The sequence below is a fragment of the Cryptomeria japonica genome, chromosome 8, assembly GCF_030272615.1.
Source record: "Cryptomeria japonica chromosome 8, Sugi_1.0, whole genome shotgun sequence".
NCBI lineage: Eukaryota > Viridiplantae > Streptophyta > Pinopsida > Cupressales > Cupressaceae > Cryptomeria > Cryptomeria japonica.
The window spans coordinates 322,394,450-322,417,655 of record NC_081412.1 but is presented as its reverse complement, the minus strand read 5'-3'; the positions used below and the strand labels follow the sequence as shown (position 1 = coordinate 322,417,655).

General features: G+C 37.2%; 1 protein-coding gene across 3 annotated transcripts in view; it reads left to right on the top strand.

The window, feature by feature from the left end:
* The window catches only part of LOC131061504 (probable helicase MAGATAMA 3), a 179,993-nt gene that overhangs the window by 17,752 nt on the left and 139,035 nt on the right, over positions 1-23,206 (top strand). For all 3 annotated transcript variants that reach the window (XM_057995220.2, XM_057995221.2, XM_057995222.2), the window contains exon 5: positions 14,731-14,931. In XM_057995220.2, coding sequence (XP_057851203.1) covers positions 14,731-14,931 — 201 coding nt within the window. The remainder of the gene's footprint in view (positions 1-14,730; positions 14,932-23,206) is intronic.

The following is a 23,206-nucleotide window of genomic DNA, read 5'->3' as shown; positions in this document are numbered from 1 at the left end:
TAATAAAACACAAGACACAAGACACCAATACCCTGGGAAAACCTCCCTCTTGGAGTTGAAAAACCCAGCCTTAAATATGATATGTATTATCTCAATTTTAGGCAATTACAATATAGCAAACTTATCTCAGATTGCTGTCCAAACAACAAGTTGGCGAGGTAATGAAGGATGCAGCCCTAATCAACAGTAGATGACCAAAAGAGAAGATCAGCAACAGATGTCTAAGATAGGCTGGAGCAGAATTGCTGAAGATCTTGACAACTTCGCCTAATAATATCCTTGACTGAATTCGCACAAGTGAAGAGTTCGCTAATATAGGAGAGCAGATTGCATTTGCTAAGAATGTTTGTGTGTAAATGACTTCATCTTGAAGTGGTTTACATATCACCCTTTTGGTGCTAATCATCCTCAAGTCGGCTTGCATGATAATTAATTAATGTTGTGTTGTTATTATACATTTCCCACGTTAGGTATTTGGGTCCAACCCAATAGTCATTGAATTGCCTTTCACGTTACATTTGGGCCTAGGCCAATAACATAATTAATTGCTTCCCATGTTACATTTGGGTCCAACCCAATAACAAATTAATTGAGATAATACATATGAATTTTAATTATTGTTTGACAACATTAAAATTCAATAATCAGGTACCCAAACTAGCTAACATTTTCAACACTCCCTCTTAGCTAGGGAGGATATCTGCCATATGTCATGATCCATTCATGACTTTCATCTTGCATTGCCCGCAAGGATGAATGTATAAGCTCTATAGAGTATACCTGCAATACAAACACATAAATATCATGAACTCATTTCATGATGTCCATCTTGCATTTCCCGCAGAGGATGGATCCACCTTGCATTGCTTGCAGAGGGTGGAAGAGGTCTTACACCTCAGCCTTCTCCCAGAGAAGGACACGCTGTCACCTTGCATTGCCCGCAGAGGGTGACTCCACCTTGCATTGCCCGTAGAGGGTGGAAGACACAAACTGAATTGCATCACTAAGATTGAGACTCCCTCTCAATCAATGCTGTGTTCTCCACCATTCCAAGCTTCTCTCTGAAGTACTCAAACTTCACCCGAGCTAGAGGCTTGGTGACAACATCAGAAATCTGTTCATCAGTGCTGATATATTTCAGCTGAATGGCACCTCTTTGTGCCATATCACGAATATAGTGATAATGAGTTTCCACATGTTTTGACCTGTCATGAAACACGAGATTATTAGACATTTTAATACAACTCTGATTATCACAATAAATAATAGTGGATTCCCAAGGTTGTCCAAACAACCCGGCAAGAAGTTTGCGAAGCCAAACTGCTTCTCTAGTTGCCACACTTGAAGCAATGTATTCAGCTTCTGCAGTACTTAATGCAACTGAGGACTGTTTCCTATTGGCCCAAGAGATTAGAGCGGAAGCCAAGTTGAAACAGATTCCTGAAGTGCTTTTCCTGTCAGTAACACTTCCAGTCCAATCAGAATCAGAGTAGCCTTCCAAGTTGATTGCTGTGTTGATTGGATACTTCAGCCCATAGCCAATTGTTCCACGGAAGTATCTTAGGATGTGCTTGGCTACCACCAAGTGAACATGCTTTGGCTGGTTCATGAATTGGCTAAGTGCACTCACTATATAGCAAGTATCTAGTCTAGTGTTGACTAGATACATCAAGGATCCAATCAATTGCCTGTACTCTGAGGGATCTACAAAATCAGAGGTAGTTGCAGAAATACTCAACTTCTTCAAGTTAGTTTCCATAGGAGTAGACATAGGTTTACAATCCATCATACCAAATCTTTTCAATATATCAATAGTATATTTACCTTGACTTGGAATAATTTCATTAGGTCTTTGCCAAACTTCTAACCCTAGAAAGTAATGCATTAGACCTAGATCCTTCATTTCAAATTCAGTAGCTAATTCTTTCTTACACCTAATGATGAGACTATCTTCACCAGTTAGAAATAAATCATCAACTTATAGAACCAGAATTAACATTTCACCATTAAATACTTTAAAGTAAATGTTAGGGTCAACATCATTCTTATAAAATCCTAAACTGACTAAGTACTTATCAATTCTTTCATACCAAGTTCTAGGAGCTTGCTTGAGACCGTAGAGAGCTTTCTTCAATTTGCATACATGAGTCTCTCTATTATGAATCTCATAACCTTCAGGCTGTTCAATATAGACTTCTTCCTCAATAACACCATTAAGGAAGGCAGTCTTTACATCCATTTGATGTAATTTCCAACCTTTGGCTGCAACAATAGCTATAATAGTTCTAATAGAAGTATATCTAGCAACAAGAGCAAATGTTTCTTCATAATCTATGCCTTCCTTTTGAGAAAAACCACGAGTTCTCTATACTACCATCAGCAACATGTTTAATTTTAAACAACCATTTGGAAGAAACAACAGACTTACCTTTAGGTCTAGGCACAACATCCCATACATCATTCTTGATGATGGATTGATACTCTTTGTCCATAGCTAACTTCCATGCTTGCTGGCTCATAGCTTCTTCTATGCTGGATGGTTCAGCCTCAATGATGTTGCAGATCATTGCAACATAGTTAGGGAGCTTCTGAGGTCTCTTACTTTCTCTGAAAGTGCCACTAGGGGCTGCTAACTTTTCTGCATCTTGAATTGTGCTTCTAACCCAAAGGGGTCTTTTCTTGCTAACTGCAATATCTCTAGGTCCATCAGTTGGAACTAGAGGCTCAAGAGGATCATCATGCTCCATAGGTTCAGGAGGTTCAGGAGGATCATTATGTTCAATAGGTTCAGGAGGCTCAATAGGCTCCCTCTAAATCTTAGGGTTAGTATCAATATCCATATCTTGATTATCATTAACTTCTTTATCATTATCAATAAGAGAACCTTTAGATTTCTTGAAAGCAATATTTTCTTCAAAGGTGACATCCCTACTTACCTCAATGTACCTTTGACCAGGAGCGTAGATGCGAAATGCCTTGGAAGATTCACTATATCCAACAAGGATACCCTTCTTCCCGGAAGGCTCTAACTTAGTCCTCTTTTCCTTTGGCACATGAACATAGACATGACTTCCAAAGATCCTTAGGTGGCTGATATCTAGTTTGACTCCTGTGAAAGTTTCCTCGAGAGTTATGTTCTTCAGGACACGGCGAGGACATCTATTCTGAATGTACACAACAATCTTGGATGCTTCAGCCCATAAGAAGATCTGCAGGTCCTGATCGTGAATCATAGCTTTGGCAGCTTCAACAATGGTTCTATTCTTTCGTTCAGCTACACCATTTTGCTGAGGATTGTAGGGAACGCAGAACTCCCTCTTAATTCCTGTTTCTACACAAAAGTCATTGAAGCTACTTGAGGTGTATTCACCTCCATTGTTAGATCTTAACACTTTAATCTTTTTACTAGACATATTTTCAGCTAGAGCTTTAAATTCTTTAAACCTACTTAACACTTCATCAGATTCTTTAGATTTTAGAAAGTAAATCCAAGTCTTTCTAGAAAAATCATCTATAAATGTAACATAGTATAGAAATCTGCTAGGTGAAGGAACAAACATGGATCCACATAGATCTGAATGAACAAGTGCTAGTTTTTCTTTACCTCTATTTTCACTTTTATGAAATGGACTTTCAGTGTTCTTATCTAATGCACAACCTTTGCAAGCATCATCATGAGATTGATTAAGTTTAGGCATACCTTTAACCATCCTTTCAAGTGAAGGAAGTGCCTAATAGTGAAGATGACCGAGCCTTCTATGCCATAGCTTGCTAGATTTAGGAGCTTCATGAATGAGTGCTCGAATGGGGTTAGCTGAAAGCTTATACAAACTATCATATCTATTTCCAATAACACGAGCAGATTTAATACTAGATTTCTTAGGCCATGCAAGTACTTTACCCTCAGAAAATGCTATTTGATAACCTTTATCTTCTAGGGCAGAAATAGAAATTAAATTCCTCTTAATTCCAGGGACAAATAAAATATCACTAAGATGCAAGGACATACCAGATTCTAAATTTAAAGAAGTACTACCTGTAGACACCTAAAATTGACCTGTCTAATTAAATAAATATCTTTATTTATTTAATTATTTGAGCCTAATTCTTCTATTAATTAAATAAATTTTTATTTATTTAATTTAATTCATTTACCCTCTTCTAGCCTTATTTCTCATTTAAATAAATACTTTTATTTATTTAAATTATCCTTTTTTAAAATTAAATAAATACTTTTATTTATTTAATAGATCCCATTTCCTCTATTAATTAAATAAATCTTTATTTATTTAATTAATTCATTAACCTTTTCTACCTATGACACATGTCATTCATCTCTTAATTCATACACTACCTACCCTCTAATTATTTTATTATTTTCTCTACCTACCCTTTAATCTTAGCCGACCATTTATCTTTTACACCTTTTAATCTTATCCCTCCATTTCTTATAGTGTCTTCTATATAAGGAGATGCTTCCTTCATTATCAACCCTATGCATTCTAATCAAGGATCCTAACATTCGAACTTTCATATGCGATCCTACTTGCAACCACATTTCCGTTCTTTGTTGAGCTCTTGTGCACACATAAAATCTGAGAGCAAATATATCAAGCAAGATCAATGGAGATAGGAAGAATGAAAATTCAAACCCTATTGGACATGTGATGGTATAATCTTTGTGATTTCATTTGATTTGCATTGTCTAAGGTAATCTTCATATGTTATGGTGGATCTTTGTTGTTGGTAGGCTAGGGTTTCGTGGTTGAATTCATTTAGTCTTTCAATATTGTTGTTTCCACTTTTCACCATATACACTACCAAAGCCTCTGATCGAATATTGCACATCATCACCAATTACCACATGAAGATTGGACTCTTTCTCCGTCAAGTCTAAGAGATGCTCTCGATATCCTGTGATGTGTCTAGAAGCACCATTGTCGATCAACCAAGTGTTGCTATCAGTTGGCACATTGCTAGACAAAGCAGAAATGAAGAGATAGTCATTATCCTCTGAGTTTGCAACTTCATTCAGGTTGGCCTCCCCTTGCATGGGTGGATTCTGAGATTCTTTGGCATAATGTCCAAACTTGTCACATCTGAAGCAACATACACGTGAAAGATCCCTTGGCTTCTTCCTTGAATCGAAAGCTAGAGGTTTGAAGTCTCTATCTCTTTTGAAGTTGTTCTTCTTCCAATGGCCTCCCTTTCTTCTAACATGTTGAGATGCAAGCACATGTTGATCTCCTCCATGAGAGCCTTTATGCATTTCTTTGGCAGCTAGGCGTGACTCCTCTTGAATGCAATCTGACCGGAGGCGATCGAAGGAAGGGAATTCAATTCTTCTACTTATGATTTGAATGAAGGGATCCCAAGAGTCAGGAAGACCATTCAACACAATCATGACAATATCCTTGTCCACAACCTCGCTTCCAATGGCGCTGAGTTGGTCCTTCAATTCTGAAATCTTCATGAAGAAGGACATGACTGAATCTCCTTTGCACATTTTGACTTGAAGAAGTTGCTGCCTCAATGTGAGTATCCGGTTGATGTTGTTGATCTCATATATCCCTTCTAAATGTTTGAACATCTCTCAGGTTGTCTTCAATTTGGAGATGACTGGAACAAGATGATCCTTCACGGAATCAATAAGGAACTTCTTTGCTTTGTGAGCATTCTTCTTGAATTGCTTTAGCTCTTCCGGATCCGAAGGTTCAATCAGATCCATATCTTCCACAAACTGTAACAGCTCTAATTCTTCAAGTGCAAGGAGGACACGAACCTTCCATGATGTAAAATTGAGGGCACCTTCAAGTCTATCCTCTACTTTCAAACCTGTAATCATCTTGCAAATCTAAAACAACAAACTGAAAGTGAAGGACAACTAATAATCTGATTATTTGAATGAATCTAAAGCTCTGATACCATGTTAATTTTAAGCAATCAGATGTTAATCTAACCAATTAAATTATAATCAGACAGTGAATAAACAGTAACAGTAATAAAATGCAAGACACAAGACACCAATGCCCTGGGAAAACCTCCCTCTTGGAGGTGAAAAACCAGCCTTAAATATGATATGTATTATCTCAATTGTAGGCAATTACAATATAGCAAACTTATTTCAGATTGCTGTCCAAACAACAAGTTGGCGAGGTAATGAAGGATGCAGCCCTAATCAACAGCAGATGACCAAAAGAGAAGATCAACAACAAATGTCTAAGATAGGCTGGAGCAGAATTGCTGAAGATCTTGACAACTTCGCCTAATAATATCCTTGACTGAATTCACACAAGTGAAGAGTTCGCTAATATAGGAGAGCAGATTGCATTTGCTAAGAATGATTGTGTGTAAATGACTTCATCTTGAAGTGGTTTATATATCACCCTTTTGGTGCTAATCATCCTCAAGTTGGCTTGCATGATAATTAATTAATGTTGTATTGTTATTATACATTTCCCACGTTAGGTATTTGGGACCAGCCCAATAGTCATTGAATTGCCTTTCACGTTACATTTCGGCCCAGCCCAATAACTTAATTAATTGCTTCCCACGTTACATTTGGGTCCAGCCCAATAACAAATTAATTGAGATAATACATATAAGTTTTAATTGTCATTTGACAACATTAAAATTCGATAATCAGATATCCGAACTAGCTAACATTTTCAAGACGACGGTTGCTCAGAATGTGGTTAAAATGCATTTGGACACACTTACTATTTTTAGCAGTATGCTATTTTTAGTAAGTACTATTTTTAACAGGGTTTCAACAGGTCTGTTCAGATGGCTATTTCCGGCAAGTCAGTTTGAGCAGTTGGTCTTCTAGCATTTTTGGAGCTATTTTGGCAAGTTTGAGCTTATGTTGGGCGAATTCATGGTTGAGGAAAAATATTTTATAAGTGAATTATTAATAAGGCAAGATGGACGTCTTAGGAAGAAAAAGAATTTTATGAAATAATTCACTTATTTACTTTAGACGCCATAATGCACTTTATTGATATTTTTTATAAAGTATCATTTTCAACACATAAGGTGGGCGTCCATTTTTGAGATATTTCATTTAAAGATTATAACCTTTTAAGCGTCCAAGCAATAGTTGATTTTGGCGCCCCTTTTGGAGGAATATATGATTTAAAATAAAGGCAAATATTATATTGCTTTGGGTGTCCAAGTTGGCATTTGCCTTCGTTTCATTTCATGTCAATTTGGAGGGAGTTGAATTTGAATTTGGAGCTTCAAAGGCTATAAATAAGAGTGCTGGGCTCTTGTTTTTGGGTATCCATGGATATTGCAACGAAGTGGAGCCGAAATTATTTCAGACTTTGCTTCGAGGAATGCATACCTCCTAGCCTCCTTCAGTTTTGAGCTTGAAAGATAGCCCCTAGCTGAATATTGTGACTGTTTCTCACTTAGAGGAGCAGATTGAGCTTAATGAAGATGAAGTTATTTGATGCTTTCTGATTTTGGAGTGTTGTTTTTAGATTCTGGAGTTTGTTGTGTGTATGGTGCTGAAAGTGAAATTCATTCATAAGTCTCTGACAGTTCGGTTGTCGTTTCTGGTTATTCGTCCTATGTTTTCCTCATGGCTAGGCAATTCATTTTGCTAAGTTTCGTGATATTTGGAGCTGATTTGGAATTTATAGACAAAATCGCCCTATCTCCCAGGCCGTACCATGCCGAAGGTTGCCTTGAAAAATGTACATTGATGTTTTGATCCGATTTGCAGCGGGATGTTGGTCTTGATTTGGATGCCTCCTCTCTAAGGACCATTTGTATTTGATTTCAAGTCATTCGGAGCTGCGTGGAGAAAGTTATGAGCATTTAGGTGATTTCTATTTATGCTGGTCTGTTATTTCAGTATACTGTTCTTCATATCAGACTTGAGTTATTTACCTATTTGGATACTTTTCATATGCTGGATATCTCATATATGTTAGAAGATCAATTCCTAACATTTTGGTGTGTTTGGATATCAATTTCCTAATTGTCCTCCCGTTGAAAAGTGGTAGAGTGATTTTACTTTAAGTTGTTCTTGCCCGCTGGACAAACGGAAGGGGCTGATTTGCCGCCCAGCAGTGTACCTCAGTTTGTTTTGGAGCTAACGATCCCCTATTCACCGTATGCTCTCACCTCACCCACAATGGGCTCTTGGTGATCAAAAAGTGGAAGGGTTACTTTCCAGCAGTATTGTATTTCTCTTTCCTAACCTTAATGGGTGAATCTTGTTGTGTTAAAAATAAAAAAAACTAAGGGGGACATTTCATTTCACCACACAAGCAAAGACAAGGACCCGAGGAAGACATTGCAGCACTCCAAGGCTTCATGCAAGGCAGCGAATAGGATGACTTCCATCACAAAGGATAGACACTATAAATTTGTTTCATGAAGAGAGAGATCTCACCACATAGAAGAGATAAAAAAAGCATAGGATTCAGTTCCGCAAGCATAAAGGCAAAATTCCCAAACAAGAAGATGAAAAGTGACATGATCAAGAAGAATTACAATCAAACATTTGTGACGAATTACAAGAAGCAGCTAGTTGAGGTGGCACTTGTTGACGTGTTAGTGGCAAGAGATTATATGAAGATCACCGCCCAATTATCATTGTGGGCCGACTTAATTAAGGGACACATCCCTTTTCCATTATATGTATGCCTTTCTTCATGTTGTCCCTCTTGAGAAGAGAGACGACCCTTGATAAGGGTCACTTTTGCACATATATATACACACACATAGGCAGATCGAATAAAAAAAGGAATCAGAATTTATCCAAAAGAGTAGTGCTCGAGGGAGATGATAGCAGTATATCGTCTATGGTTCGGAAGGCAACTATGATTTGAGTCCTTGCCTGTGGTTAAGCGAGCACACCCAACAATATGGTATCAGAGCTATATTCTTTCCTATGCCTGCTCTTTAGTGATAAAATGGGTTCAACCCGAGCGGAGAAGCGATTCATAACATCAAGTGACCATAAGCATCCATTACAATATCGTTGTTGTGATATGAGAACGACAGGGGACTTGGGTAAGAATCATGTAGATTATGGTACCGATGGCCAAGTGATGAATAATTATTAATGAATATCAAACATACTCAATAAGGGACAAAAACATACAATTATAATTGCAGCGACTCCCAAAAGAGAATATGATAGATACAGTGATTACTACACCGATATAGAAATCGATTCATATATAATCATTGCTCAGTTGGAGGGGTACGATTACAACGATCGGTAAGATAATTGGAGATGTTCATCGCTCAATAAAATCAGGAATAACTCATGCATCGATTAGAAGGTAGGCACATATACAAAATATTGATTATATGTTGAACATTCACGGGAGCTGATTCTACATGATTGATCATTAAATGAAATGGGACAATAATATACTCCCTTCGTAGATATTGAATGCTTGGGAATGATTGCCGAACCCGTGTATAATCATTCAAAGACAAAGTTATGTGGAGCAATTCATCAACAACCAGCAATAGTAAAATTAACGTTAACTAAGCACAAAAGACACAATGTTTGGGAAGGTGCAAGTAAATAGACAACGATTATACCAGAATAATTAATATTATTAGGTAAACCAATCATCATGAAGAGTTACGATTTGAATAACAAATCTATTTGTTGTTAAGAGATCCGATCTGCAAGAGATCTATCCTGGAATATATATATACAAAATGCGATATATACATATTGTGACATAAATACATACTGCGATATACACATATTGCGACATTCTACTGTGAGCAAACATAAATATTCAATTTATTTTTTGAAGGTCATATTGCTTTTACCCGTATAATACTTGTCAAGATTCTGGTGTACATATATACATTCATTGTATAGATATTGCTGTGCACACTTGCTTCATCTGTGAGGAGTTAACATACTTAGAGCATGCCAGAGGATAGCATATTTAAAGCCGAGGATGAGCCATCTTTAATGACCACAAAGGAGCTTATAAGGAGAGCTCAGTTTCTTGATACCGAGATCCGTATTTTGAAGGATGAGGTGCAGAGAACAAAATGGAATTAGATGGAACCAAACAAAAAATAAAGGCTAAAATACTAAGAGAGATAGAGACATCTCTAGGCCGCCCTCTTGATTCAGAACCACATGTTCCCTCTGCCATATCACTTGTTTTTGTCATCAGTGGAGTAGGAAAGGATGTTGTCATTAATAGACTGCATCAAATTTGGAAAGGATAGTTTATCCTTGAGCTACGTATTTGTATATCCTTGTTGTCAGGCGTGAAGTTGGAAAGAGTGGATTTAATGAATTATTAGATGATAGTCCCAGACCATACTATGAGATGTGAGCATGTGACCTTACTATGACAAATGGAGTGATAAATAATCTAGTCTGAATGTGTAGTAGTGTCATGGGACTGAGTTGAGACATCTCTCGAAGAGGAAGAGCCTATACAGATTGCAATCAGTTTTCCTTGAAGAGGATGAATTAACATTTAGAGGGAGTCTGACAAACCACCAGAAGCAACCTTGGACGAGAAGGTCAGGAGGTTGATACTAGTACTTGATGCCCTTGCTGAGAGGGAGGCTTAGCATCAGTAATTTGTGTTGTCTGTTGTTAATGCATTTTTGTCTGAGACAAAGAAGTTTGAGGTGCAAGCCCTTGTTAATGCATTCTTCTCTGTGAGAGAGAAGTTTGAGGTGCAAGCCCTTGTTAATGCATTCTTCTCTGTGAGAGAGAAGTTTGAGGTGAAAGCCCTTGTTCCACCCTCTGGGAGTAGCCATGATAGATGTCATGTTGAGAGACTCCATGACAACATCACTTGTGTTTGTTCACCCTCTGGGAGTAGCCATGGTGAACGCCATGATGAGATGCCGACATCACATTGAGTGACTTCGTGATGGGCACTTGTGTACATATTCTATTCTCACTAATGGGTGTAGCCATTGTGAGTGTCATACTCCATGACATGAGTATCTGAGAAAATATCTCCCTAGCTAAAGAGGGAGTGTTGATGTGTTAGCGGCGGGAGATTATATGAAGATCACCGCCCAATTATCATTGCGGGCCGACTTAATTAAGGGACACATCCCTTTTCCATTATATGGACGCCACTCTTCATGTCGTCCCTCTTGAGAAGAGAGACGACCCTTGATGAGGGTCACTCTTGCACACACACACACACACACACACACACACACACACATATATATATACACACACACACATAGGTAGATCGAATAAAACAAGAAATCAGCATTTATCCAAAAGAGTAGTGCTCGGGGGAGATGATAGCAGTATATCGTCTATGGTTGTGGAAGGCAACTATGATCTTATATGGTGGAATAATTCAATCATTTCACCTCAAGGTCGGGGATTTTGGCAAGTTGTGGATTCCTTGAGGTCATGGAATCTTTGATTGCATCTTGACTTTGTCTCCTCGTGATGTTGATTTTGTCTTTGGTAAGGGTTTCACCCTTGAATTTCCTTTTGGAAATCTAAGGAAAACAACTGATACTCTACTTGTATTTCTTTCGTCCATCTCATCTTCACTTATAATCTCCTTGAAATCTATTCATCATCCTCTTAGACTTGATCGGTTCTTGCCTCCTCATCCTGTCCCTACGAAGCCCTACTTACTTGATTACTCATCTATCATGAAACCCTTGCCTTGACTTGACCTAAAGGTAGCATTAGGATGCCTTTGCTTGATGAACATCTTAACTCCCATCTGACACTTAAGCACTAAAGCTAAGGAAATTTCAAACTAGCCTCATGGGAGACTTGATTGTTGCCCAACTACTTGAGACTCCTAAGATTTGTTCCACCTTGGACTAGCAAAACCAAACCCTCTCAGAAGAAAAGGCTAAAGACTCGAACTATTGCCAAGATGAGACGACCCAACCAAGACACCTAATGTAAGCAAAAAGTGGGGGTCCCCATTTGCAATGGGGCGATTGTGAAAATGTCACAACATCTAGTGCCACCTCGAATAAATGTTTCTGAACATCTCAATGATAAAGACTTAATCTATGCCTAGAATCTTCGAAAAATTCAACCCAACCTATCAAGTAACTAGGAAACATACTCAAAACGGAAGAAGAATCCCAAATAGGATGAAGATACTTTGTCTTTGATTACCCAGGTGTGTGCAAATGTATTCATTTCGACTCACAAGAACATTGTGACCCTTAAGAATCCACCATGACGAGCTATGTGAGTAGTCCAAACCCCAATGGATAGAGCCTTGCTGCCAGCAAGCATCCATAGCCTCGACAAGGTTATTGTTGTAATCTCATGAATATTGCTATGTTGCCAGCCGGGCATCCGGATGGAGTTACTTGCATGTTCCCAAAGCCAAATTATTTGATAATTCATTTTATTTCATTTTTTTTTCTTTTCTCTCTCATTTTTCTTTCTTTTGATACTGCCTTTTCTTTTTCACATATTTTCTACACTTTGGCTTGTAAGCAATGAAGCTCACATGGGTTTGAGAATTACAGTGGTGCTGAAGTAGGATTTAAGATTTTTCACTAGCCACGACTTCACCTAAGAAACCACAACGACTTGCAACAATTCATTAAGCGTGTAAAAATATAGTAATCAAAAGATTTCAGTATCAAGACACGATAGGTGATTCTCTTCCAAGTCAAGTACAAATGCTAACCAAACAATAAAGTTTGAGAGGAACAACCTCGGATTCTAAAGCACTTCATAAATAGATATCTAGGAAATGGGCCGAACATAAAATCCAAATTATGCCATCGTATGCCAAATCAACACAAATGCCTTTCTCACAAACAAAGGCTCCTACTTAGGACACCTAAACTAAGCAAACTAAAAGAAAGCAAAAGACCTAAACCACCTAACAATCTCGAGTCAAATGACTCAAGGCAAACTAATAGCCTGACTCAACAAAATAACTAAACTAAAACACACGAAAGAAAACCTACCCTAAACTATATACAAGATTCCTAGATCAGACACAACGCAAATGACCAACATATGTACATAACTTGACATGATTTCTTGAATTAAGCAACAAGAGCATGGCAAAGGTGATGGTTCTAAGACGCACAAACTCATCCTTGAACTTGGAAAAGCAAGCTCTCACAATGCAATTCTCATATTCAATTAACGCCTCACGCAAGACTATCAATTGAGGCAACTGATCGGGTCCATGATCAATCCAAATGCAAGTTGTCCTTCCTAAACCCCCATAATCAAATTCATAACGTTCTAAAGTAAGAGTAGGGAAAGAAACAACCTAGCGTGACTCATCTTCAAAGGGAGATCCTTGCATGCTATTACGCCCCAATGCATCATTTGCAAAGGGATCCTCAACAGCTTCAGGTGGTTGTCATTGGTGATGTATCTTTCCATTGGCCATTGGTGGTTGCCATGTTAGGAGAAAAATCAGCCCTAAATCACAATCCTCATTTAAAGGCATTAAATAAAATGTCAATAAGGAGGGCCGACTAGGGTTAGAGCAGTGATTTAATTATTAGAGGAGTCGAACCGACAAGCATTTGGAAGGTCAAGTGGTTTGGGACGTGAACTGTTTTATCTTCTTAACTTGTTTTGTAACCATATTTATCATTAGAGGAGTCGAACCGACAAGCATTTGGAAGGTCAAATGGTATGGGACGTGAACTGTTTTATCTTCTTAACTTGTTTTGTAACCATATTGTATTTGTATACATTTAGTCCTCTAGAAGGAAGGTTGGATAATTGAATAGTTGAAGATAAACAAGTTTGATGTGTTCCCCCCTATATAACTTGTTTACCTTGCATTTCTGTTTTCCTGTACATAATTCATAAACATGTCTTTCACAAAGATTGGTTTGTCCCTTGAACAACCTGGGATCTGGATCAGATTATGTTACATGAGTTACCCAGTTTCTGATCTCTTGAAAATAGTTGAATGATACAAATCCAGATTGACTATGTGAACTGAGTTAATTAATCAGTAGAGTAGGTGAAAAATGATTGCATTATGTGGTATAATTCATTCTTGTTACAGCGGGTCTTGATAAAAAAGAAGTTAACAAAAATCCTAAGAAATTCCAAAACCAATTGTGTACTGTATTTCTGCAATCACTTATAAAATAAAAAAAAAACTTGTGAGCACACCATTCAAAATTATTTGAAACTGCTTCTACTGAAATATCAACCAAATTTTACTTTTCAAATGGCTGGGCATTACTCTTCTCTGGGTTTTTATTCTAATATGAAGCATACATGTTACCAAAAGAGCTGTCAGATTCATCTTTAAAACCTTTGGACGGTAAGGCTTAGCAAGGTACCATGAGATTTCTTGTGTTGAATATTTTAAGGTTAAAAGTATTCTAATTAAAAGTTATCTATTGGAATGCTTTTACTTCCAAGATGGAAACTATACTGAGAAGTGAAGCAAATTTTCTATCGTGAAGTCAGTTAGGTAATCATCACTCCTTGAATCCTTTATCTTTATTTTGACATGTTTAAATAAGAGAATATCTATTATTTATCCTACTAAACAGAAGGAAGTGCTTTTCAGTGCTCAGCTGACTATATTAGATTTAAAATTCCTTTCCGGTAGATATGTATTTTTGATGAACACGTTCTTTCTTCTTTCGAAAGTATGATTGGCAAATACCAAACTCTTGGCAGAATCTGTAGTGGGAAGTGTTCTCTGTTTTATAAATTACAGCTAGCATAATTGTAAGCACAAGCTGTAAAAGTGTGAATAATGTCTTCTGTAGCTTGGAGAAAGGTCAGTTCTTCCGAGCACATATGCATTTGCAATGGTGGAAGGTCGTGATAAAGATCATAAACTGAAGTTGCGGATGTTCCTTGATGGGGAATTCAATCAACTCAACCTGGACCAGATTTCACCCAGCACCAGGCTCTCAAAAATGCTTTCAGTTCTTCAAGGAACAGATTCAATACTGTTTATATTTAAGGTGAAAATATTTATGACTTGTGCATCTTTACTGATTACATTTGACTTGGTTTTCAAGTGCTTTGCTGTTTCTTGTCTTACTATTTATAATTTTTTTGAAATTTTACACAATTTTTGGGAAGCCACTCTGTTTTGTATTTAAAAAGTGAAAAAATCATTTCATGTCACTTGATTTGCAAGTGCTTTGCTGTTTCTTGTCCTACTATTTTTATTTTTTTTTGACATTTTACACAATTATTGGGAAGCCACTCTGTTCTCTATCTATAAATTGAAAAATTTATTTCATGTCAGTGTTTTTCAACCTTCAAATATATGATCTCTTTGAAGTCATCTGTATTTTAAAGGCTGAAAACAAGTGTTCATCAGAATTTCACAGTGATGTATGATATATCGAATTGATTATTTAGTAGTCGCTATTTTGTGTATTTGTTAGAACTAATAATATGATGTGGTTTTTAATCTGCACTCTTTCCTTCACAGAAACAAAAGTGAGTTCGTTCCATTACTCTTTTAAATACCATAGGAATAGATGATATTTTATTTAGTTAGTTGATGGCCCTCGAAGGTTCTCCTAGGTTTTGTATTGTATGCAATTGTGCATAGGCACACATGTACCCTTTTCGATAGGTGGGGCCACCCAAGGCGGTGAATCATGTCTGATTGTTTCATGTCACTTGATTTTCAAGTGCTTTGCTGTTTCTTGTCTTACTATTTTTAATTCTTTTGACATTTTACATGATTATGGGGAAGCCACTCTGTTTTCTATTTATAAATTGAAAAAATTATTTCATGTCAGTGTTTTTTTAACCTTCAAATATATGATCTCTTTGAAATCATCTGTATGTTAAAGGCTGAAAACAAGTGTTCATCAGAATTTCACAGTGATGCATGATATATCAAATTGATTATTTAGTAGTTACAATTTTGTGTATTTGTTAGAACTAATAAATTGATGTGGTTTTTAATCTGCACTCTTTCCTTCACAGAAACAAAAGTGAGTTCGTTCCATTACTCTTTTAAGTACCATAAGAATAGATGATATTTTATTTAGTTAGTTGATGGCCTCGAAGGTTCTTCTAGGTTTTGTATTGCATGCTATTGTGCATAGGCACACATGTACCCCTTTCAATATGCAGGCCCACCCAGGGCGGTGTACAATGTCTGATAACATAGTAACATTCAATAATTGACCTCAAGAGGGGAGAGAAAGGGAGAGCTCTACAGGTTAGTGGGATGCTTACTCTCTGTTAGGAATTTATAAATCATAGGTTAGTGTATAGGTGTGAATATTTCATGCTTCATATTTCATTTCAATCTCCCAATTCTATAGTTCTCATAGAAATAGTCACAAAATCAGCCAACCTACCGGGTTAGCCTATTAAACCCTTTTGAGTCTCTCACCCATTAAGAGATAAGAGGTGGAGGGCATAGAAAGCAGCCCAGAGATAATCATTTCCCCCTTTGAAGGCACAGCCCTAGAGCATAGTACATCACCTGCAAACACGAATAAACAATGGAAGTAGACAGGTAAAGCAAAGGAACACATCCAATTCAACTCAATCAGTGATACTTCCAAATCTATGGCTAGAGCAAAAATAGCAAAGATAAAGCAAAGACATCAACAAATTGTAGCCTCAATTTCATTTCAACATCTCACCGGATAAAGATATGGAATAGATCATAGTAATCTAATGCATATGCTCTTATAGAATATAAGAGGCCTGAGCATGCCTGACAAATGCTAAGTGCTGAAAGAAGGGATCAAGGAAGAAAAAATACAAGTGCTACTATAGGAAACCACTCACTCAAAGTCAGTACAGTGGAGAAGGTACTCAGAATTATGGGGAGCAAACATTTCCTTCTTTAACATTTCTTCCTGAATTTAAGGAATATAAGTTAGGGAATGTGAAGTTAGGTGACAAACCAGCTCATTAGTTTGAAGGAAAAAAAGACCTGGAATTTCACAATCCCACCATAGTGAAGAAAAGAGGGAAGTTCAGAGGTGATACTGGTTGGGGATGATTGGAACCTTTTACTAATAGCAGTGGTGTTCAAGATATTCAGGGAATATAAAGATAACTTTGCTTGGATGTACAAGGATTTGAAGGGAGTATTGTTGGAATCTTGTGTCCATAGTTTTCCCTTGGTACAAGGAATACTGCACAAACTTAAACAATGCTTGAAAAGTTCAAGAAGAAATCAATAATATGCTTAAAGCTGGGATTATCTTCAAAATAGAGATGAGTGATTGGGTGTCATCCATAGTCCATTTCATTGGAGATGGAGTTAGAGAAAATAGTGTTGCCCATAGTCATTTCACTGAAGAGTTAGAACAAATAAGGATATGCGTGGATTTCCAAAGTTTGAAAATGGTCACAATTAGAACTCCCTATTCCATTCATAGATTCCATCCATGAAGAAATAGTGGGCATATTTTTTATTTGTTCATGGATTGCTTTTCTAGCAATAACCAGATAATCACAGCTGAGGACAAGTTAAAAGACCATTTTTATAGTGGAAGATAGAGTATATGCCTACAACTGAATGCCATTTGGACTATGTAATGCTCCAATTACATTCTATAGGATGATTATTCATATTCTTGATAAGATGTCAGTAAGAAATTTCCAAGCATTCCTATATGATTACTCAATTGACAGTGACCAAACAACAATTTGCATGATTGGTCAATTTACAATGGTCAAGGAACACATTAGAAGGCCTTAGTAGAGTGTATCCAAGGGTGCAGAGCACCATGTATGGTGGTGAAACCAAAGAAATGTTGATTTATGGTGCCATAAGGGAAGCTTCTTGGCCACATTGTCTATAGTGCTGGATTGAAAATAGATCCTAATAAGATAAGAGTGCTTGTAGAGATGGAAGCACCAAATGATGTTAGAAGAGTAAGTTCATTCTTGGGTCATGTTGGGTACTGCGACCCCTTCATTGAAAACTTTGCCCAAGTTTCATACCCTCTAGATGTATTAACAAGGAAAGGAGTTCCATTGGTATGGTTGGACCAGCAGGAACAGACATTCAACAAACTAAAGGTATACCGTATAAATTCACGTATCTTGTCATATTGGGATAAGGAAATCTATGTATGTATAGATGCTTCTAACTTTGCCATTGGGGCTATCTTGGAATAGGTAGGACCCAGGTGCTAGATCATCCAATGTTCTTTGCTAGCAGTTTATTTTCTCACACATAATGAAACTATAGTAGTACAGAGAGAGGGAGGTTCTTGGGATAGTTCATTTAGTACTGAACGTTTGAAATTACTTACTGAACATGATCTATTTAGCATTGACGTATTTGGTGAACATACCAATCATTTAGGTTAGTTAAGTAGACAATTAATGTTACTTAGGAAATCACATTCAAAATCATTGTATGAGCAGGAAAGACCCATGTGGTTGTAGACCAACTCTTGAAGATTGAGTTAGGAGAACCATTAGATGGATTTAATGAAGACTTTCTTGATGTTCATGTGTTTCAAATAGTCATTGTACTATGATTGTATGAGAAGGTTGGAGAATACTTGCCTACATCCTCATTTTTGAAAGACATACCACTGGGAGAAAGAAGAAAGTTAGGACCTAAAGAAAAAACATTTAAATTCATTAATAGACTAGTGTATAAAATGGGCCCTAATCACATTCTAAGAAGATGTGTAAAGTGAGGGTGTACTCAAAGAAGCACATGGAGGACTTGCAAGTGACCATATGGGTGTCAATGCTACAACACAAAAGATACTTCTAGTGGCGGATGGTGGCCATCACTTCATAGTGATGCTAGGGAGTGGGTAGTTGGATGTGATACATGCAATGGAGGCTGGACCTTATTGATCTGCGATAAGTCAGCCAGATGCATAGGTGCAAATACATACTAGCAGCCACAAAATATATGCCAAAGTGGACAAAGGCCTGAGCCTTACTAGACAACACCTCATTGAGCACAAATAGGTATATCTATGAATAAGTAGTTATGAGATTTGGGATCCCAATCCAATAAACAAGTGACTAAGGTGGGCACATTGTTAACCATGCAATGTTATAGGGGACCCTATCCTTATTATGTTAAACAATGGAAATTGTAATAAATCAATCTTAAATGAATGTTAAAAGCAACTAAAAATGTAAACCAACTGAGATGGGAACTGAGATGGGTCCTACATGGACCAAATAAAGAAAAAAAAAAGGGAAAATGTGTTCAACTGTGTGCTATTTAAGAAGCTTCTACTATGTGGTGGGTTAAAAATATTACCATATGACCTCAAAAGGAATTAGTTGAGTGTTCAAAGGAATTGGTGCCCAAATTTAATCAAGACATACAACACACTGTTGGTTTCTTCTTCATTGTCTACAATCACTGCCATACACTCCTCTCATATAGTCTTCACAAAAAGGTGAAAGGTAGTCAATTTGCATGTTATGGGCTGCATTTGAAGGTGCGAAATACTCTACCATATAGTCCTTGCTAGAGCATTCCTTGCTGAATCTTTAATTGCAACTGTACATTATGCTAATTCTAGGAACTGTAAAGCTATCATACATATCAGAAGAGTACCATCTGATTGAGAAAATGTGTGCTTATTCTGTTGTACACCCTCATCCAGCTGAAATAAAGGTTTCCTCTTTAGTCACACAGTCCATAGACAAAGAGGAGGTTGGTGAAAAATTTGTTCCAAAGGCATTAACTACTTGCATGTACAGTATTGAACAATTGATTTAGTTGTACAGGTGGTTACGTTTTCACTCACCATACATTCTATCTTGGCTGCAAAGATGGACAATAATTGAAGAGTATTCCTTTCTTTCTTCCATAGGAAAATGAGCTGGCTGACAAGGGATAGCAACCTTTTTTAAGGGTTTAGTGAACCGACAATGCTTCAGGAACCAAATTCAGGAGGCATTATTTGATCAAATTGGGCTTCAGTAAGTTTTTTATAGTTGAAATTTTAGGTTTTTCTTAGGTACTGATGGCTGAATGAAAGAAAATTAAACAATCAGGAAAATCCAAGTAGCTCATCTTCTTCAATGCCAAACCAAAGATTTGAAAAACAACACTTGATAAAATAGATTACAGACCCAACAAGAACTCACCGAGTCAGTGAGTACTCATGGTTTAACTCGTGGGCAAGTGGCCCATGAGAACTCGCTGACTACTCTCCTTTAAACTTTCTGATAACAATCAGGAAAATCCAAGTAGCTCATCTTCTTCAATGCCAAACCAAAGATTTGAAAAACAACACTTGATAAAATAGATTACAGACCCAACAAGAACTCACCGAGTCAGTGAGTACTCATGGTTTAACTCGTGGGCAAGTGGCCCATGAGAACTCGCTGACTACTCTCCTTTAAACTTTCTGATAACTCGCGGAAGCTCCAAAAAATTTGCTAGGAAATCATCCTGACTCGTATATGGGCAAACAGTGGCAGAAAAGATAGGGAAAATGCAGGACGACCCTCCAACTTTTTCCCTACAAAAATCCTTAGTCGACTCCAAAAAATTACACACGGGCTCACAACATTTTTAACAACCATTTTTAGAGCAACAAACAGGTAAGTTTAATTTTTTCTCCAAATTTTTCCTTTAGTAAATTTTTTGTTTCATTTAACATAACCATTGATCTCTACAAGAACATTTTCTATGTTTAAAATGATGTAAACGATTCACATCTCTGAGAACAATTTCTCTTGCAATCAACATAGGAAGAATCAATCTCATCAATAAGACCAAAATGTGAAAAAGAGTACAACCGAGATGCATGATCAACCACCCCAGTCTCAATGATAGCTCTAGTCTCCAAGTCTCTAATGATAATTGAATCAGGTGTGAATTCCACAGTTTTCCTTGTTGCGCCATGTGTGATTTGATACATGGAAAGAAGATTGTTTGTCAAGTGGGGTACACACAACACATCATTGAAGGACTTATCCCCAATGGCAATAGATCCTTTCCCAATCACATCCATGTATGTATGATTGCCCATCAAAATCTGCCAACATGGTACAAGGCTCAAATGAAGAGAACATAGACTGCGAAGATGCCATATGATCATAAGCCCTTGAATCTAGAAGCCATCTCCTTGAATCATGACTTGTAGCAGCACAAGGAGCTTGTCCCTTTCCTTTATTTGTCCCAAAAGAGTGATCCTTTCCTTTATCTTTTTCTTTGGAAGCCGAAGTAGACATTCTAGAAGGTAGGTTGATTTTGTTCTTCTCAAGAAGATGCTTCAACTCATCAATATCCTTCTTGTAACAATGTTGTTCGTCATGTCCTGATTTCTTGCAATATGCACAAAAATAATTGTCCTTATAGGATTTCTTCTTAGGTGAGAAAGTAGAATCACCTTGTTGTGGAGAGGAGGATTGTGCTCCATCTTGTTGTGGTTTTGACTTAGGTTGTTTGATTCTTGCCTTTTCCTTGATTGCTTTGATTCCCTTTATTACCCACCAAAGCTTGTGACTTTGAAGATTTGAGAATCCCCATCTTGGTCAACTTAGATTGCTCAAGTATCAACATCTCCGTGAATGAATCAAATGAGGGAGAAGTGTAAGAGGAACCTTGAGCTAACCTATGGGTGTGAAAGCTAGATACAAAGGTTGCGTACTCTGAAGGAAGCTTGTCCAACAAGTTATAAACCAATTGAGCATCCTTTTTGTCAATGCCACAATCTTTTAGCTTTTCTCTTAGCTCAATTGCTTTTGTGACATAATCTTGGATTGTATCAAAATCCCTGGGATCTAATGTGGTGAGTTCACTACCAAGCTTGTAGCCCTTAATCTCATCAACTTGACCATACAATTTCTCATAAGTATTCCAAGCCTTTTTAATTGTAGTACATTTATCAATGTGAAAAATGAGGTCATCTGATACATACTTTCTAAGAGTTCCAAGTGCCATAGCATTCTTAGTGAGCCATTCAGTTTGAGCATTAGGATCAACCTTAGGATCAGGTGGTGCTGTAATAGTTCCATTTAGATAATGAATGAGTCCTTTTTCCATTAGTTTACTCCATGCCTTTATCTTCCATGATGCATAATTATGAAGAGTTAAAAGTGGAAATTTAGGAGAACTCATAGCACCAAAAAAGAAAACAATTCACCTCCACCCTGCGCGGCTGTCCGTACTGTATGGACATGATGACGTGGCGCTCACCTCTCCAGATCCGAAAATTGAAGCCTCCTAAAATGACTAATCAAAGAAGCCCTTTAGGCTCTGATACCATGTGGGATTTTGCCAAGATCAAGAGCTCAATGAAAAGTACAATAGAGAGACAAAATAGATGATAGGAATAAATTGTATTCTATCAAGATGAAATACTTGTTCAACTGGATCATCGATTAATACATACAATGTAGATGAGCCTGCTTATATAGGCAAGGCTATATGGATATGAGAGCACACAAACATGACATGTGGCTCAATGAGAAACAAGGGTAGGTAGGAAATAGGTGTGGTAGGTAGGAGAAATAATAAAATATTCCACATGAGGTGGATCACCCACCGAAGGTGGAATTATTATCCCACAATAAGTGGATATGATAAGTAACAACAAGATCACACCATAAAAGGTGGAAATCCCCCTACACACACTATCCCAATGTGGCACAAACACCCAAGTGTCTCGTACCCAAACTACTATGATATGCATGTACCTAAGTAAACTTAAGTAAAGTGTAATAATATCCAACATGAATAATTAATTACACCAACAAATTTAATTAAAGAACAAGTGGGGGTTCTAATTCTACCGTTCAAATATTCAGTGTCCCAGAGAGGGTGGGACATTACAGACTCTCATAATTTTGGGAACAGTTGAGTATAATTTACAATACAAGGGAACCCCAAAGTGTGGTAAGATATGTATGGAAACACAGGCATAATTTTAGCTAGTCCCTAGAGAAAGATCAAGCAGGGTCATATGCACAACTTACTGTCTGAGTGCATAAGTAGGTGCATTGCATGCCATTTCTAAGATTTTCATTTTTTTCGTTTCTCATGTGTTAGATGGGCAGCACTCAGCCATCGACAAGGTAAGGGCTAGATAGACACCAATATTATAGGTGATAAAAGTAAAAGCTCTATTAACTCATTAATATTTTATTCAGGTGACATGCTAACTACAAGAAAGGTAAAAAATATGTACAATCTTGCTCTTTCAGCATAAATGATAGTCAAATGTACAAAGTGCTATAATGCCGCCTTCTTTAATTTCTTGATGTAGCTTTATGCATTGTTGCAAACATCATCTTTATTATCACTTTTGA